Source organism: Sardina pilchardus, chromosome 24 (genome assembly GCF_963854185.1).
Source record: "Sardina pilchardus chromosome 24, fSarPil1.1, whole genome shotgun sequence".
NCBI lineage: Eukaryota > Metazoa > Chordata > Actinopteri > Clupeiformes > Clupeidae > Sardina > Sardina pilchardus.
Window position 1 is genome coordinate 21,507,995 of NC_085017.1, and position 19,650 is coordinate 21,527,644.

General features: G+C 43.4%; 1 protein-coding gene across 1 annotated transcript; it reads left to right on the plus strand.

Annotated features, from left to right (window-relative positions):
- Positions 1-9,434: 9,434 nt before the first annotated feature.
- On the plus strand, positions 9,435-18,991 carry LOC134072444 (gonadotropin-releasing hormone II receptor-like). Its single transcript, XM_062529140.1, has 4 exons — positions 9,435-9,903; positions 13,295-13,879; positions 16,906-17,116; positions 17,384-18,991. Exons 2-4 carry the CDS (start codon positions 13,301-13,303, stop codon positions 17,797-17,799), a joined length of 1,206 nt encoding a protein of 401 aa, XP_062385124.1. The 5' UTR covers positions 9,435-9,903; positions 13,295-13,300; the 3' UTR covers positions 17,800-18,991.
- The last annotated feature ends 659 nt before the right edge of the window (positions 18,992-19,650 follow it).

Genomic DNA, 19,650 nt, shown 5'->3' on the forward strand with positions numbered 1-19,650 from the left:
GCAGAGTATAAAACATTAGAATTAATCATTTTGAATAAATTGACTTATGCAATTAGGCCTAGGCCTACATAAGTTCCCTTAAATTGTAAATTCTGGTTTAAAAGTTTATTCTGCAAAAGTCAATAGCCGACTATGTCTCTGAATCAGTGGATGTGATGCTTAGATGTACATGCAGAGACACAATACAACTGTATTTCCAAATGTTAAAGTCCAGCTCCAGTATCATACACCCACAAACTGATGGAGAGTAAACATTCATGGTAAAACTTAAGCCAGACAGCTGCTTGGCCGTCTGGTTTGCGTCAGCTGTCAGTGTGTTACAGCATCTACTGTACCCTCTCTGCCCTATACCCTGTTCTCACTTAATTTTCCCAACTTGCCTTTGCATACGACAGACATTCCATGCTTTCACATCAACGATCAACAACTCTGGTGTCCAAAATAACCCACAATGACAGGAAGTCACCCTGCTGACACAAGAACAACTTCCTGTAAACTGATGGGCACTCAAAATAAAGAGAGAGGGAGAGGGACCAAGCTCACGGTGCCCCTCCCTTTGCAGATTGTAATGGTTCTGATGCAGGCAGGCAGGTCCAGAATCAAGGCAGCAGATGATGATGCCTTTGGGAGTAACACAAGAACAATGACTTGAGTGAAAGTGCTCAAGGTCTCCTTTAAATGACTCACGTGGGAAGAGCTTGGGTGTGGAGGCAATGAGTGCATGACATGGGCACGACATGAAAACAAAGTGCTGATCCTTCAGGCAGAACTAGGGGAAAAGGCCAGATGTGAAAACAGTAGACACATTGAGTGGAAAATCTGTTCTCTTCATAAACTAATAGGATGTTGTTGGGATGAATCAGAACACACTCAAGAGATAGAAGTGACTGCCACGAAGGGCTTTCAGGGGACCTGTAAAAATGGTAACATCACAGATCTGTGCTTTCAGAGGCCTTGGAGGGAGTTGCGGTCATACTCGTGTGTTTTCTTGATGATCTAACTGCACTGTCTCTGTGCTGCAATAGTGCGTATAGTGTGGGGAGCCCAGTCAGAGCTGGCTGAGGTATTAGATAGATTAGTGTTGCACATGCAATGCCTCTGAAATGTAATCCTCATGACCTTTCTGGATTGGTCATTTGGTTTTATGGCACTTTAAAAGAAGGGGGTTGATTATAGCATGGGGTATGTTTTCAGAAGTAGTATGTTTATGTTGATATATACTGTGTTTTATAAAGACTTTGATTATAAATATAATTTGAAAGAAATTTTACTTTTAGCATTTTTATTGATTTCTTCATTTATGTATATTTATTGAACCCTCACTGAATATGCTGTAAGCAGATAACAATGGGCCAGGACGAAAGTTTAAGGCAAGTGACTCAATTGAGTTCTTGACTATATCGACAGAGCATTAGGCAAATCCCCACATTCATTTATCTTCGTGGATACATAACGGATGTATGCGTGACAGTTTTGCAGTATGCCATGAGATTGTCCACGTCTCAGTGTAACAGGGGATGATGAGCATTAATAATCTTATACGTTATTGAGATATTACAGCACTTTATTGAAGTGCTGACAAGTGATTTTCTTGTGTCACTGTGGATAAACACTCACTGAAACTATTACTGTATTAGTAAGAGAAGTGTATTTGATATTCATTTTTAATCTGACATTAACCTTTCAGTGACCTTCAAAATGGCCAGTAGCTTGGCTACATCTACGGAAGGGAGAATTAATTGATGTCTGTTGATTTGATCTGGCCACATTCCATCTTATCCACTCCCTTCATGCACTCCTCCCCAAAAAATCCTTCATTACCATTTCCCCAAAATCTACCCACATAATCCAACCTATTGCACCAAGGGTGGGTCAACATGGGCCTACATTAAATACTAGATCTAAGTAGATTAAGAGGTTTAACTCTTGATTAAAAACCCAGACTAGGAAATAAGGAAAAAAACACTCGTCATCTGTGGTGCTTTTAAAATGCCAGCCTTCAAGAGAGAGTGACAGCCCAAGCGTTTTGCTTTCACACCAACACACGAGCAAGCACACACACGCACCCACACACACAAATATGCAGACACACAGATGTTAGAAATATACTGAATCATCACAATGTTTGTTTTCGACAAGTTACCTATTGTGTGGTTTTAGCGATGTTATACGTCTGTCCATGACCTAAATGAGTCGTTATTTGTTCTTGCCTCATGAAATAGACCTTATGTTGAAATGTTGTCTTATGAATGAGTATGAAGACAGTAATGTTGCTTAACGTGCTTGGCCATTTGCTATTTTCAATGCCACTAGTTCAAAGAAAATCCCCTTCACTCTGCCATTCAGACCACGGCAAGGAGAAGTTTAAATTCATGACAAGGCAACCTCCAGCCACAGAGAAACAACCACCGATGAAATATTTAAACAGACACAGACATCAGTGTTTAATCAGAGTGATGGTCTTGCATCAGTCGACCATTGAAAACCTTTGGAAAAAAAGGCAAGAAAAAACAGCTATAAGGTCAAGGGAATTCCCCCATCTTGTGGTCATGTTGTTTCATTGCTATTGAAGATTGCCATCACATTCCAAAGGTTCTGGAATTGTTTAATTTTTTTGCCAAATATATCTGTAAAGTAAGATTTTTTTTGTGCCATTACACATATAGAGGCGGCTTTCTGTGGAGTCTCGGTAGTGGGGACAGAGGGATAATTGTTGATTGCTGAGAAGTCCCTCAGCCCACTGCTTAATCACTGCCAACAAATATTTACTGAGCGCAAGATTACCCAAAAAACAGACCACATTTTCACAGCTCTACATAACCCGACCTAAACCCCGCTTCAGGCGACACGCCTGTGGAGGTTGACCAATTCATGCTACAGAAAGATTTGTTAATTTTCACTATTAAAGGGGGGGAAGCCCGACATAAACTCGGAGTGCCTCAAAATGCAACCTATATTTGTTTATGTGAAAGCACTAAAAATAAAAATATATTCACAAAAATGCAACCTATATCAGGTACCAGTGCTGCACATCCAAAGCAGAAGCATGATATTCTTATACACAAGGCTGAAGTTATGTAAACAGGCAAAGTGCATATTAGATGAGCTTACCAATGTTATGCAACACTTAGGGGAGCTGGTATAGCAGCAGGACAAAGAACATAACTCCAGACTGCAGCAGCGAGGACTTAAAGAGGACATGCTGTTCTGACTGAGGGAGGGTTTGTGTGTTTTCACAGAAAGCAGAAATGTTGTCAAGTATTTTTTTTCTTTGTGCCACCACATTGACTAAACACAGTTGTTAAAAAGACATTTCAGTCACCAGTCCTAAAGATGGTGAATATTCTCGTAGCGTTCATGTTGCATTCACAATTGTGATTCATTTATATTTTAAAGAAAATTATAAGGACAATGAAAAGCAAACACGTTGTCTACATTCAATCATTAAGTTACTTGATTCGCCTATAAAACCATTTCACCTTACGAAATAGCATAGGCCTACATTTTATTGCTCAGCATCGCCTATCTTTTCCCAGAAAACATGACAGCTGTTCTAGGAAAGGTTCTAATGAACATTTATTTTAAATGCAATGCATAGGTTTGTCCCACAGAGGGCAGTGTTGCACCACTTACACTTTCACAATACAGTTTTTTCCAATTGTTTACACACTAAAATTAAGATTAACAGACAGTTAACAATACTTAACACTTAAGAAGCAAAACGCCTGCGCAGAGTAGTACAACAGTAAGCACAAATTCAGCTTCACACTTTTTGCGAAACATTACACACAGTGAATGTCAAAACGTAAAACACATTTTCACACCTTAGACACAGATAAAGATTGTTAGGTACTTCCTTCTCATTATAAAGCCCTGGCTTGCCAATGACCACACTAATGAACAAATTGAATAGTCACATCCACCAGGTGTGTAAGCACACATGTGCAAAATTGAAAACGCAGCACTTAGGTGTGTTATGCTCGATCCTCGAGGGGCGTTCCCTAACTAACACTGGATAGACTATCGCATTGTTTTCGCCCCATCATTCTTTATGTCGATCAGTGAGGATCGAGGCCAGAGGAGCGAGGGAGGACGTATAAAAGCCAAAATGAGAGGCACCCATAGCCTGTGATGTGGTGAACTCGATCCAGCTAGACAGAGAAATGATTAGAGTATTATGTATTGTTGTTACTTGTTTGTATTGTTGCTTTAGTTTTTCTTCAGTGACTGTAAGTGTACAGTACTTTTTGTTTGTGTACAGATTTTTATTTTTCTACACTTCACAGTAGCAAGAACTATAATTTTGCCATTTTCTGTTGATTGACTTGTCACTGTAACTGAACGGTACAGTGAAAGAAAGAAATATTGCCTGCAGCATCAGTTTTGTACATTGCTTGATGAGGGTTCATCAAAAATATTTTTGTCATCTAAATTATCCTAATGCTCTCAAACAATATGTCTGAATAAGATCCATATATTGGAAGAGGGTTTTTACAGATGTGTTTTGAATTTATTGTGTTGGTGTGTATAAGATGGACACAGTGTAGAATCATTCAAAGAATGTGTTAGTGATATGAGAACAGTATAAGGTTTTATCAATGTGTTTATTGTTTTGACAGAAATATTCCATTTTGCTAACAATCTGTTATGTTCTGCTGATTGGGTGTGGTGTTTGGCTAATAGTGTGATATTTTGACAAAAAGAGCCCTGTTTTCAAAATTGTGTGTAAACGATTGGAAAAAACTGTAATAACATTTTAGATCTTACCCACTTCTCTTGTAAAGTGATTAGCTGCTGTTTTATGCTGTTGCATAAACACATGGGTGCTTGTGGGCAATTCCTTGATGGACTGTTATCAGCAAATATTCTTTCACAAATGTTAATTCCAATGCCCAAATGGATGCATTCTAAATAAATAACTATAAAGAAAAGTTATCATTTACGCTGTTCATCTACTGAGGAAGAACTTTAAAATACTTCCTCCTGGTAGATGGGAAGAGGGTATTACAATTGGGCCCATTTGTCTGTGTGTGTGTGTGTGTGTGTGTGTGTGTGTGTGTGTGTGTGTGTGTGTGTGTGTGTGTGTGTGTGTGTGTGTGTGTGTGTGTGTGTGTGTGTCCGCTCGCTTAACTTAAAAAGTACTGGTTCATATTCTGATAAGACAGAGGTAGCCTGACGAGCCAAACTCACATCAAGATGTAGGGTCAGGGAACTCACCATAGGCAGGGCTCAATCGGAGGGGTGGGATAAACGGTTGTCTTTCAAATTCCCTCTCTACACAATAGGATAGCGCTACAACCAATCATCTTCTTGTTTTCTAGTAGCAGGATGGGGAATTCTAGCCTGACTTCGCCTGTCATACTTCCACTCAATTTCTTTTTTCCTACAGTACTCCGTCTGGAATAGCTTGATCTGCCCATGTTTACACCGACAAGAGCACCTCCGACCAACCAGCGAACAGGGGGCGTTCATGAGAGCAATTAGATATCATTTGCAAACCATTTAGTTGTGTTCCCCCAGGTTAAGTCATTACCAAATGTTAGTGAATAAACTCCAATGATTTCAAACTTCAGAGAAACGTCCACCAACCAAGAAATAAACATTTGCCAATGGATCTACAGTAGGCTAGAGTTGGGTCTCCGGGCTAGGGAAACTCATCCAATCCAATCCAATCCACTTTATTTATATAGCACAATTTAAACAAACACAAGGTTTCCATGCTTAGGTCACAACTTCAACAGCCAGCCCATCGACTCCATACACAATGTGATTGGCCCGATAGAAGTTACATGTAATTTTTTTCCAGCTCGCATGCCAACGGAGAGTTGCTAGACAAATTACATTTGCTGCCGTTAAGGTGCGTCTAGATTTCTAAGCTAAGACAGAGGGTCACCATATCTCTGTCCTCCTACATGGTCATGTGGGGTCCGGCTTGACAAGCAGATTCTGTAATTGGCTTTTATTTTGGTCAGTATTGCATGACAGGTTGAGATGTCTGCGGTGCCCGACCATTCACATTCCATGATCTAGTGTCATAGCGAAAAATACAGATATAGTTATATATGTTTTGCCCTGTGAGCTCTTATGAATTGCAGTTATTAAGAAGAACAGAATTAGATTCTCAGGAAGAGTCGGCTTCTCAGTCAGTTTCATAGACATTCTTGTCTTCTTAACAAGCAGTCTTTCCTAGCATATTTATACTTGACAGTTCTCCCTTTCAACCAGAGGAAGATGCTATAGCTATAATCATATCATTTGCATAGCTGCGTGTCCACCAAGGGAACATCCTGAATTTCTAATCGCACCACGGGCTTGTCGTTTAATCATTTAATGGCTTGACTTCAGGGGTTATGTGAGCAATGAAAAAGGTGGTGGACGGAGTGTATCTGAGAGACTTGAATGTAATAAAGGAAATTAAATCAAAGACCTTGATGCATGAGTCCCCATCACTAGGTGTAATTTATGTATGAATTAACCTCATATTTCTTACATTTTATTATGATATGAGTTTTGAGTTGATGTATTCATGTTTCAGCTAAGGTGCATTCGGGATGAAGTGCTCAACATGGAAGATGCTGTTGAAGCAGTCACAAATGGTACATTTAAGAATGTCTTCAAATATTTCTTGAATTCATGTATGCTCGTTCTTAGACCTGGTTTTAAAGGTCCAGTTAGGTTCTTATCCAAAGCATTTTTGTGAAATTCAGTTAATAAGCTTTTAAATTCTGTATGTGCACATAGCTTTAGGTACCATACACTATTCCAGCCAATCAACATGGGGGACTTTCATACTAAGGGTAAGAGCTTTGGTTTAAAAGGCCTAAATATGAAATCTTCTAGAAATATGGATTAAAAAAATGCTTCATGGCAAACTTATGTATACATCAATTCTAGGTATGTTGGGGTGGGCATGTAAAAAATATCAATTCCACTATCAGAATAAGGTTAAATAGTTAGACTGGTAAAGTAAGTTGCATTGTCATATAGTATGTTTAGTGGACAAAACCGTTTGGCAGAAAATGTTGGGATTAGGCTATGTATCATAACTATTTTACTAGCCAACTCAGTTATGATGTTGAAATTGAATTTGAACATTTTCTTGAGTTGTTATTTAATGTGGTACATGTCTGAAGTATTCCTTTAATAAGGCCAATCAGATATATTTCTGAATGTTTGACAAAAATTGTCATTCAAATACCCATGGTGCACCATTTCTGGCTACCCTGGTCATGAAACTACCCATGATGCATTAGGATTATGGACTGAAGGAGGTGATATGATTGGCTGTTGAGCTCAGACATCAACAACCCTTTGACATGATTGCACTGACATCTTTAAAAAGCTCATTGCAAACCTGAATTTAGATATTCATGAGAGCACCCCAATTGGTCCTTGCAGTCTTCAGTCTTCACCTTGCAGTTAGATGCAATTGAGCCCAGCTAAACTATTCATGGCATGAATATTTCATATGGGTATTTCACATGCTGTTTATTGTTGCTTAAACTGAGGAGATTCCAAAGCAGTCAGCAGAAAAGGAGAGGACAGGAAAGACAGCATGGTGTGAATGAGACAGCTGATTCTGAGCAGTTGGCAGTATGGCAAAGTTCACTCTTTCTTTCCTATCATACAGGGCTCATTAGAGTGTTCCACAGCATTATTTAAAAGTGCACGTGGAGAGTTATTCTTCAGCATCTTTGCCTTTGCAACATTAAACATCCATTTCTGCACATGCACTGCATACTGAATCGTGTTCAGGCAATGCGGATACAGTATCCTGCCCAACAGAATTGGAGCCTTGGCTGAAAAAGGGTCATCAACTGAGCCAAAGGTGAGTCCCACAGCCTGGCCGTAGGTCTTGATTTAATAAGGGCTAATTAGCATTTAAAAGTGCATTGACATGACTTATGTGCCTAGCCTGGCAAATGAGCTCTTAGCAGGTTTAGGAAGCAACTGTGTTGAATAGTGTTCTTAACTGATGCTTGGTGCACTGAACGCTTTGTTCATGATGACCACTCATGAGAAACTGTATACAAACTGAAAGAAGTCATCTTGAACCAGTCAAGGAGTAATCAGCATCTGATTGCATTGTCAGTGCATCTTTGCAGTGCAAATGATCTTCATACTATGCATAAATACTGAGGGGATCACATAATCAGTATTATCACTGTTTCTTGACGGTGAAATCAGTGTTGCACTGATGAAAATGCACTTAATGATGGATATTGTAAATTGCTATGGAGTTAGATCACCACTACTGGTTTGTGTTGTAGGACGGGCATCAAATGGCTGTTTGGGAAGCGGATGCAGCAGTCATACCAACAACAGTTCTTCTTGCCATGGGGACGTGTTTCCCCAAGGACTCGCTGCAGGCTTCTCAGAAGGTGAGACAAATGTCAAGCTATAGCTGCCAAAAAGAATATATAAAAGGCTGGAGGCACAGCCATGAAAATCTAGAGAAAAAGGGTAAACATGGAAGTAGGGCTGTGGAGCTGAATGCAGGCGGATGTATATGGAATGGCACAAGGTAGAGGACAAGGAAGATAAAATGACATAATCATGGTCACCAGTGTGCATGTTTATGATCATATTAGTAGTCTTCAGTTCAGGCAGTGGAAAGGTTACAGATGAAGTTTGAAAAGTTGATTGAATTGTGATCAAATAGCAGTGATAGGCTACCTCCAGCCTCCTGATACCAAAATATTTTAGTCGTGCTCTTAGAAATATATGATTTTAGCGGTCAGTTCTCAAATCTCTTATGAGCCAAGATATAAAACATGTCCCCAAGACATGCTGAACATCTGGCATGGGACACCCCAAACATCAAAATACTCACAAACTCTCATTTTAAGATGTATTAATAATTATAACTGTACAATAAATTAAATAACTGTAGGAATATTAAGGTGTGAAACGTTAAATGACCTGGTGTTATAGAGGGACAACACTCTATCTCTATCTCTATCTCAGGTGCATCAGGTATTTTGCATCATAAGATACAAGCTTGTTAACGCTTGAACTGCCTAAAGAAGGTTTTTCAGCCACAGAGCTAACTTTAAAAAAGTTATTGTACTCTAGGCTAAACCAATTAATGCACAAGCAAGAGCACAAAAGAAGCCTAAAGGCACGTTCAACTTCTAAATCTAGAGGCAAGGTGCCTCATTTCTGATCCCCTGGGAAATCATCAAATGAATGCAACTGCGTCGATACACTTGCTGCTCAGTGCTCACTCAAGGACCGTAGGCTAAAAACATCTGCATCTCCTCCAGACGTCCAAAACACACACAGACACCAAATTGTTGCCAAATATATCTACAGCTTTCACTTTTATTCTGCGCTGTTCACAGCGTGCTGGAGAGAACGTGACGTTACTGGTAACGCAGGTGCTGTGGCATTACCGTGGCAGAGCAACGTTGATAAGCATTGAGAAGCCGGTCCTGTGGGAAGATTCAGCACTTTTCTATGGGACAGCTCCTCTGCTCCACGTATTTGGAAGACTTTTCCGCAGTCCGGGAAAATTTGCTTTGAAGCAACGGGCGCCCAAGAGCGCGCGAAACCTTTTTGTTCCGGAGCTGGAAAACACATTTTTACGTACCGGGAATGTACTAGTTGTCAATGCCAGGAAGCCGGTGACCACCGACTGCGGCACATTGTGGAGTTCTCCATTGGACCTTTCTTCCTTTTAAAGAGTGATAGAGATATTATTGTGTGCAATATGACACAGATCAAGACGTTTTCGAAGGATACCTCTAAAATATATAAACGATTTTGGGCACTCTGCACCTGCATGCACCAATACCTTTGATTAAACTTGTCAGTGGTGGAACCGAAGTGTGATCATGGACGAGGGATAATGGTGCAAAACACTGAACGGCTGTAGTATCTGTACTTCGACTAATACCCCAGGTAAGATACCTTTAAGATCTGCCCTGTCTGTAACTTATACTGATTTGATATTTCCTCTCGGGCAATTTTCTTTGTTTTAATGAAAATTCTTTCAGTGAAAAGTTTGACTCGGGAGGGTAGATGGGGAATTAATTGGCTATACCTGTCGTTCTGCCTCGTTATTTGGTAGCCTACGGGTTCTTTTCGGTTTGCTTGTTCTACGTCTGACACTAGCAATTTGTTATACCTTATGTTATAATGATCGGATGTCAGACGCTGGCCTTGAAAACATACATGGAATGCTGCAGATTTAAGTTCAACAGCAGAAAAATTGAAGCAACCTCGCCTCTTCGATGTCATCTGTTTTACTTTTCAGACTATGACTTGACACCTGTCGACGTAAGACTATTTTCCTTTTGAAATGATAATCGCCCACTAACAACAAGCACTCTACTGTTGCTGTTCACTCCTCTTCGTTGTAAGGAGCTGCAGCCTACACGTGAGATTGAAATGTATGCGCCACTAAATGATGACTCTGTGACACTGGAGTGGACAGTTGGCCCTTCATCAGTCATATCTCTGTCAAACGTTGGCCACACCTGGACCGTATCTGGCTTGCATCCGACAGAATCACACCAGACCCATGCCAGAATCGGCCGTATAGCGCGTTGTCGTCAGGTTAGATGCGCTCAGCATGTGGTGGGCTCTGGCTTGTGCTTGGTATTAGTCACTGAAAGCGACTGGGGCTGAACAGAAGGCATAGCAGCATGATCTTGGAACCTTTCCAATAACCATGTGATGTGGAAGAACGAGCAGTATGGTGTGTGTGTGTGTGTGTGGTGTGTGTTAGCATATAGACCTACCATATAACAATAGAGGCATTAGTAATGGTGAACTGTTTCTCTATGAGCTCAGTGCACTCAAGGCATAGGTCACAAAGTCATAAGCGGTGACCCCTCATTGCCAATAGATTTGCACCCACCCCACTGACTGTATTTCAATAACTTCTCCTGATGTACAGTGTTAGGATTTGACCAGGTCATTAAATGTGACATTCCTCTGAGCCTGCCATAGTGTAAAGTATGTGTGTGTGTGTGTGTGTGTGTGTGTGTGTGTGTGTGTGTGTGTGTGTGTGTGTGTGTGTGTGTGTGGGTGGGTGGGTGGGTGGGTGTGTGTGTGTGTGTGTGTGGGTGTGTGTGTGTGTTTGTGTTGCTTCTGAAATGTGCTAATACCAACTAATTACATTGGCATTGCTGACTGCCTCACCCTCTCAATGGAGTGCTGGACAGCACACAGAGAAGGTTAAGCCCATTTCTCCTGAGAGGGAAAACAGAGAACATTCACAACATTAATGCCAGCAAGCACTATAACACCATTTATGGTCTTGCTGATTGCTTGCACTGGAAGCTCTGCCTTCATTACAAAAATATGTATTTGTATCAGTATGTCTCTTATGCCTTGATTGGCTATAAACGTACCTAAGATAGGCTAGTGATTTCACAGGTAGGCCTACAGGTTAAGGTATAAGGAAACTCCTTTGGGTCACTGAATCTATGGTCCATTTTCATGGCAGACTCAGGTGTGTTCTATCCCCACAGAAGATTACAGAGCACTTGCACTGTGTGGCTCCGTGCCACTGAATTGCTGATGCGTCATGCCTGTCTGGGATCCAAGAGCTCCCTCCCCACCTCTGTATTTAGATTACAGTGGCAGGTGCAGTGGGTTGTTGATCACGGTCATCCCAGGAGAATTGTACCTTACGGCTGCGTTTGATTTGTCTCACCTCAACACTGATTTTTTCCCCGACCTCTCACACACACACACATTTTTTCTCTATCTTTCTCCCCCATATACACACATGCACACACAGGCACACACACACACACACACACACACACACACACACACACACACACACACACACTTTTTTCCTCTATCTTTCTTCCCCCCCATACACACACACACCATCCCTCAATGGAACACATTGATCCAATGATTATATCTCCACAAGAGTCGTCATGACACCCTTCAAACATGATACATCCCAGGAATGATTTTTCCTCAATGAGGGCATTTGTTGGACGATTGTCTGAGACACAGTCAATATTCTTTATTTTTGTATAGGGTTAAAGTGCCACGATATGATAGGCTGATTGCTCTTCTTAAGTATTGCATGGCATTGGCAACGCACCCAGCATATAGTTATGAGTGGCTTAGGGGTCTGAACACAGTGAGGCCATTTGAAAGATGAAAATCTTGGACACAGAGGCCTCCCCTCGGTCCGGCATCCCTCTTGGATGACATGATGGATGCCCTGCCCTTGATCTCATTCTCTTCATGTCTTGCCATCGGTAGAGCACAAAGCCGATTCAGATCTTGCACTGGATTTCCATATATACTGGAATGAAAACCCTCAAAAAACCTCCCGGGGCTGAATATATAGAAAGGTCATTTTGTCCAAGGTCTGTCTAGGCTTTGTTGAAAAGTTTGAAAAAGGGGCAAAAGGCTCACTCCAGAGAAGAGATATACCCGTAGGTGGAAATCAATCCAGTAGCAAGGCTTTGTGGCAATGAAAAATGGGGGACTACCACCAGTGGGGGACTGTGAAAAACAGCGCACCGGGTTTTATATGGTGTCGGACGGCCATTGTGTGGGCTGGAGCACTCAACTACAGTGTCATAGCGGACTGCACAAGGCTGCCCTGCCATCTTTATTGATGTTCACTCTGAACTGAGACATTAAAGTCTCACCATTTATGCTGACAAGATCAGCTTTGTGCCTTTTTTATTGATAGGCCTAGAATATTGTCATATGTATGCAGTGACAGTGCACTTAAATATTCATTCTGTTTGTTGACGTCTTGCTCCAAACAGAAAAACTACATCATTGAATCACAACTGAAAAGCACTATAGATAGAACACATCAGACACAGAAGCATAGGAGTGATAAAGTATGAGTTTGAATGATACTCTATGAGGACAGAAAGCACAAGTAGAAGTATATCACAGTGGATGAAGTAAAAGGAACCCAGTCAACTCACCAGTTAAGTTATATCAAAACATTGTGTCATGTTTATGTGTAAACCTGACACTACATGCCAATGCCACTTAATTTAGTCAAAGCAACGAGATAAGTTTAGTGAGGAAATGTGTGGTGGTGGTGCAGTAGTTAAGGAGCTGGGCTACCTTGCTGTAGCCAGAAAAAGTTGTGGGTTCAATTTCCAGCTTCCTCTGTTGTGCCCTTGAGCAAGGCACTTAACAGTCACAGCCCAGGCACAGTGGCCCTTGTAATATAATTGAAGTATGTGCTGTAAGTGGCTTTGGATGAAAGGCGTCTGCTGAATGTAAATGAAATCTACTGTGCTGTGCAGATTACATGAAATGACAAACTAAAGAGTCTCCTCACTTGCAGGGCACAATGTCGGCGAACTGGTCCATCCTGCTTCCCACGGTCTCTTATGACAACTCCTCCGCGCCTCCCTCCGTCTTCTCCTCCTCCTCCTCCTCCTCCTCCTCCTCCTCTCCCTCTCCGTCCGACTCCTCGCTGCCCCCTCTGGCCGAGTGGGAGGCGCCGACCTTCACGGTGGCGGCGCGCTTCCGCGTGGCGGCCACGGCGGTGCTCTTCGTCTTCGCCGCCGCCAGCAACCTGGCCGTGCTGCTGAGCGTGACGCGGGGCCGCGGCCGGCGCCTGGCCTCGCACCTGCGGCCGCTCATCGCCAGCCTGGCCTCGGCCGACCTGGTCATGACCTTCGTGGTGATGCCGCTGGACGCCGCCTGGAACGTGACGGTGCAGTGGTACGCCGGCAACGCCATGTGCAAGCTGCTGTGCTTCCTCAAGCTCTTCGCCATGCACTCGGCCGCCTTCATCCTGGTGGTGGTCAGCCTGGACCGCCACCACGCCATCCTCCACCCGCTGGACGCCCTGGACGCCGGACGACGCAACAAGAGGATGCTGTGCGTCGCCTGGACCCTGAGCGTGCTGCTGGCCTCCCCACAGGTGCGTCATCATCACGGGACATTTATGGGACATTAGAATTAAGACAAATGAAAAGTGGAGAACTGGTGGGATAAGTGTTAAGTGGGATATTAGTGTTGCTAGTTGTTTCTTCAACCAATTCCATGTGTGTGCTTATGTGTAAGTATGTGTGTGTGTGTGTGTGTGTGTGTGTGTGTGTGTGTGTGTGTTTGTGTGTGTGTGTGTGAGAGAGAGAGAGAGTATGTGTGTGTGTCTGCTTGTGTCTGCTTGTGTGTGTGTGAATACCACCTGCGGATGAAATGAAAGCTGCTCCCTCAATTGGATAGCTTTAATCTCAACACCCGGGGAGTGAAGGACCGGGTGAAAAAAAGGACCAAGAGCGCCGACCAGGATATTGATATCGGCTATTTCTCGCTGTAGCTAACTGTACTGTAGCTGTCGATATCCTAATACCCCAGATCTGACCACAACATGCTAGCAGTGATGCTGATCCTGTTACTTGTCTTAGGTCAGTGGCCCTCTCTGTCCACACTTAAGATGTGTCTAGAATAACAATGGGGATTTGTGTTTCCTGGAACAGTAGACTTGAAAAAGAAATAGGATGCTCCATTGATCTCGGCCATTAGTTAGTTAGTCTCTCCAAGCCTCGGGAGGGTTTTGCTAGAAGCTTCTTTTTCTGCGGGGGCTTCTTTCCTGAGAGACATGACAGGGTCCTGGCAACCGAGACGGAACTCTCCTCCTCTTCTTCCCTTCAATTCCCCTAATGCACGGAGTGGTCAGCGAACATGACCTTGACGCTCAGAAATCATTAAGGAGAACACACAGAGAAGTTGTGTGTTCCCTCAGACAGAGAGAGCGAGAGAGAGAGAGAGGGAGGGAGAAAGAAAAAAGAGATGGTCGGCCAGCTTGCGACACAATGGAGCCTGCTGATAGAAAGTGGGTGGTGATTTGTGACAGATTCTTATCCACCCCGACACCCCCCCACTAAAGTAAAGAGACACAGCAGGGATTCCCATCAACCCCCCCCACCCCCTGCACACACACACATGCACACACACACACGCACACACATCCCACCGATCCGTTTGTCATTGAGATGCTGCTCAGTTCCACTCGCTGTCTGTCTTGGCAACATAACAGTGTCATGTGCACTGAACTGTAGGCAGTTCTCTCAGATGAAAACACATTAGAAAGAGGCGAGACAAGCACTTTGCTTGTCAGCAAAAATTCAGCAATAAAGGTGTCAGAGATCAATATTTTCCTTAGCAAGTTAATGGAAAGTTTGACACCCATGGACATTTTTTTTGTAATACTTGAGATGGATGATGATGGATTTAGACAAGGTGAACGGAACTGCGCTGAAAGTTCTGGAACACCAAAACTTTTAAAGCTGGTAAGGGAAGTGAGGGGGTGGCGGGGATAATCCTAGGACATCCCCGGATTAGGTGCCCTTGAGCAAGGTACCTCACTCCAAACTGCTCCCCGGTGGATCCAGGGCTGCCCACGGCTCCGGGACTGTATGTGTTCTCCTAGTGTGTGTGCACTCCTGATGAGCTCGCTGCCCCTAGAGTGTGTGTGTGTGTGTGTGTGCACTTCTGGTGAGCTCGCTGCCCCTAGTCCTAGTGTGTGTGTGTGTGTGTGTGTGTGTGTGAATGTTAGCTTGGTTGGGTGACAGCTCAGGCCGTGTTGCTCTGGCAGAGGTCAGAAGAGATACAAGCTATGGATGATCTCATTAAAAGTGCAGGGCACAGAGTATCAAGACCCCTCACACTCGCACAGATATAAATAACCCTGCTGAGTGACCAGGACCAGGCAGAAGAAGAAGGTAATCGGTGACAGACAGTGAGCTGTTCGTCTGTATGTCATGTGTCAAGTTGGTCCCAGCGCAGGCATTTCTGATGTCAAATTGAAGGCATCGTTGGAAATTCTCCTCCATATGTATCCACATACAGTAAATCAACAACACGATGACAATCTATGTTTCCTGATTTTTATCTCTGCACCACTTATTCATTCTCTACCGGACAGATGGTGTTGAAAGTCTAATATAAATATTCTCAGATAGCATCATTCATAGCCAAGCGTGGTGTGACGTGATTTATGAAAAGAGATTGCCGACACAGGAAAGTCATTTCCTTAAGCATGACACCTCTCACAGGATGTGTAGTAATAACCTGTCCATATAGATGTGGAGGCTAACCATAAAGATGCTTGCATGAGTGCATATTTCTTGGCTGTTGTGATTCCATCACAACCTTGAGATAGCTTAAGCAGCTTGAATACATTTGTGGATGCCTTGCCCACTAGATTAGTCCTCTCCAACAGATGGTTATCGTCGAACCGTCACCTGTAGATATTAAATAAACCATCTTATAAGAAATGCAGCATTACATTACTACGCTCAGTACAAACTTTGATGTATGAGCTGAGGCATTAAAATGATATTAGCGGAAGATGGAAAAGATTAAAGAGGCTTATAAATACCCCATATACCTTCAAGGAAAACTGTTGAGTAGCCTACTGCAGTTTACATAGGACACATTTCGAACAGATGATAATATTTTCTGAAAGTATAAAGTAAAACGACACATTTAGAAGTGCTTGGATAGCTAAATTCCATGACAGAATTCAGAAATGTTTACCAGGATTAACATAGTAATTCTTCATTCATTTCCATAGTTTCATTTCAACCCAAACACTGAAAAGGGGAATATGTGTTTAAATCAAGTACTTTATGTCCCACAATAAATTCTAAACGTGCATTATTATCATTTAGTATATGTATTATTACCCTTGCACCCAATACAGTGCAATTGAGTCATTTTGGCTGTGTGTGTGTGTGTGTGTGTGTGTGTGTGTGTGTGTGTGTGTGTGTGTGTGTGCGTGTGTGTGTGTGTGTGCATGTGTGTGTGCATCCATTCACATAGGAGCAAAGGCCTTCAGGCACCTGACTGCTCTTGTTATGTCTGTACATTTCACACATACATATTATTTCAGTTTGATGTACTAACTAAAGTCCCTTCTGTCTGTGTCTCCTGCTTCGACAGCTGTTTATCTTCCGGGCGGTGAAAGCCGAGGGGGTGGACTTTGTCCAGTGCGTGACCCACGGAAGCTTCCAGCACCGCTGGCAGGAGACGGCCTACAACATGTTTCACTTCGTCACCCTCTACGTCTTTCCGCTGCTCGTCATGAGCTTCTGCTACACCCGCATCTTAATTGAGATCAACCGGCAGATGCATAGGAACAAGGCCACTAAAGGTACAGTGGTCAACGGCGTGGTCATCAATCTCCTCTGCTTGGACACGTGTGTCATGTTTTTTTTTGCGATGAAAGCGTTCATCCATCATGACGCGCCCAGGAAACAAAATCAATCAAGGTGTTATGAACGGGAATCGATTAAGTTGATTAGTCGACTGCAAACCTGGGCTGAAAATATTGTGGCTTTATTGGGTGTGTATTGATTTCGAGGGCGAGGACGACGGAGAGAGGTGTTGGTCATTTTTCTTGTCTCTCTCTCCCTCACAGGAGGCGGAGAGCCCTGCTTGAGGCGGAGCGGTACGGACATGATCCCCAAGGCGCGGATGAAGACCTTGAAGATGACCATCGTGATCGTGGCGTCCTTTGTGGTGTGCTGGACGCCGTACTACCTGCTGGGCATTTGGTACTGGTTCCAGCCGCAGATGCTCCAGGTGACCCCGGAGTACGTGCACCACGCCCTCTTCGTCTTCGGCAACCTCAACACCTGCTGCGACCCGGTCATCTACGGCTTCTACACGGCGTCCTTCCGCGCCGACCTGGCCCGGTGCTGGCGCTGGCGCCGCCGCAGTCAGAACGCCTCGCCCAAGTCCTTGGACCACCTGTCGGGGCGCAGGGGCGGAGCCAGCGGCGAGGGGGAGTCGGACATGGCCAGCGGGGATCAGCCGAGCGGAAACATGGCCTAAAATGGCCGCAGAACTTCCTGTGTGGATGGACGCCGCCGACTTCAGGTGCAGGACATGTAGCCGTATACAGTAGGACCAGTGTGGGACCAGTGTGGGACATTCTCCACCATGAAATGCCTTGCAGCGTCTCTCCAGTCATTGGGTGTATCGTCTTGAGCAGGCCTGCTGCCTGTTGGTGTTATTCTCTTGCTCTGACAGACTGGATAATTCCATTGCCCTTCTTTGTGTGCTTTGCTTCTGACGTGCAGTAGAGAAGATGTCTCAAGATGCCACATGGCCTTCAAGATCACCTTACCTCAGTATTTAGTGAATGACTGTTCACTGATGATCGCAGAGCTGCTCGAGTCTCATTGCTACCCATCAGGCTTCAACAAAAGGCCTCTGCCTCACCTCACCTGCTGACATAAGACATGCTGGATACCAGTCTCCAGTTGCCCATTTTCATATTCAAAGTCATCAGGGTGAAAAACAAAATGGATGCCCTATTTGATACACTTGTTTGCTCCTCAGAGAATGCTCCACATTCCAGACGCATGGGACATGGAGCATAGCAATCTCCAGTTGCCCATTTACTATTTACAGATTCCAGTCATCATGGTGGTGGAATGACTTGGTGTCTATGTTGCGAAAAGTAGTAATGAAAAACTAAACGGATGACCTATTTGATATGCCTATTTACTCCTCAGAGAATGTTCCACATTCTAGACGCATGACACAACGATCTGTAGAGCAGCATAAAGCACAGTCTGTTGCTTGTCACCTTTTGGAATGTAACTTATTATCCCGTATAGATCAACGTATAATGGACACATATCTGTGTATCAACGACAGATAAGTATCTCCTTTGAAAGGGTTCATGTTTCAAAGTGGTATTTAAAGCATTCAGGTATACCTGCCAACAGAGCATATGCAGTGTTCTTTCTCTATGAGCTCTTGGTCTACATGCCAGTGAAATCATTTCTAGGTACTTGATGTTGAACTTGTTCAGTCTTAGTTCAGTTTGTGCAGTTTTTCCAGCCAAACGTGTTCAATTGTGTAAAAAATGATATGCATGTCTTTGGCAGGAATTACGTTTTTTAACCTATGGTGTCATGTGTGAAATTGCGGTCTTTAGTGGCATTGGGTCATATTTGTGAGTAACTCTGAATGTAACTGCCATGTTGTAGTAATATATGAGTGAACAACTTCAAGAAACAAAGTGCTGGTTATTGTGTCATTTGTTCTATCGAAAAGAGGTTTTAGAGTTTACTGGCACGCACTATGGAGACATTGTTATCACTAAAACGTTACCACTCCCAGCCATAGGCTTTGAGTTAAAACAGAGAGAGAGAGAGGGAGAGAGAAACAAACTTGCTTGAAGCTGGGAGCGTGTGGGGTAGTCTTCAAACGTTATTATCTCCAGTGGAGCAGATGTTTAAGCTGGATCTGTGGTTTGTGAATGGGAGATCTCGTTAGACTAGAGGAAACCTGGGTAAGTCATTTGCAACTGCGGGGGCAGGGGGAGAGGGCATTAATAATGAAACAACACAGATAGTGAAACCCCTGGAGCACTGACAGAGGAAAAGAAGAAAATGACAAGAGAGAGAAAAAGAGGGAGGGAGAGTGGGGGAGGGAGAGAGAGAAAGAGGGAGAAGGAGAGAGAGAGGGAGACAGGGAGAAAGACAGAGTGAGAGTGAGGCAGTGAGGGGAAAAAGAAAAGGCAACATGCTATTCTGAGCTTATTTCTATCTTCTTTTGCTGCTCTGATGTGCATCACCAGGTCTATAGGGAAATAAATCTCCACCCCATCTCGCCAAAAATAAGTGTGTGTGTGTGTGTGTGTGTGTTTGTGTGTGTCTTTGTGAGTGGTGT

Excerpts from the sequence above, each read along its gene's own strand:
- LOC134072444 (XM_062529140.1), top strand. The coding sequence starts at position 13,301 with ATGTCGGCGAACTGGTCCATCCTGCTTCCCACGGTCTCTTATGACAAC. Across the intron at positions 13,880-16,905 it reads TGCTGCTGGCCTCCCCACAG|CTGTTTATCTTCCGGGCGGT; the intron begins GTGCGTCATCAT and ends CTGCTTCGACAG. Across the intron at positions 17,117-17,383 it reads TAGGAACAAGGCCACTAAAG|GAGGCGGAGAGCCCTGCTTG; the intron begins GTACAGTGGTCA and ends TCTCCCTCACAG.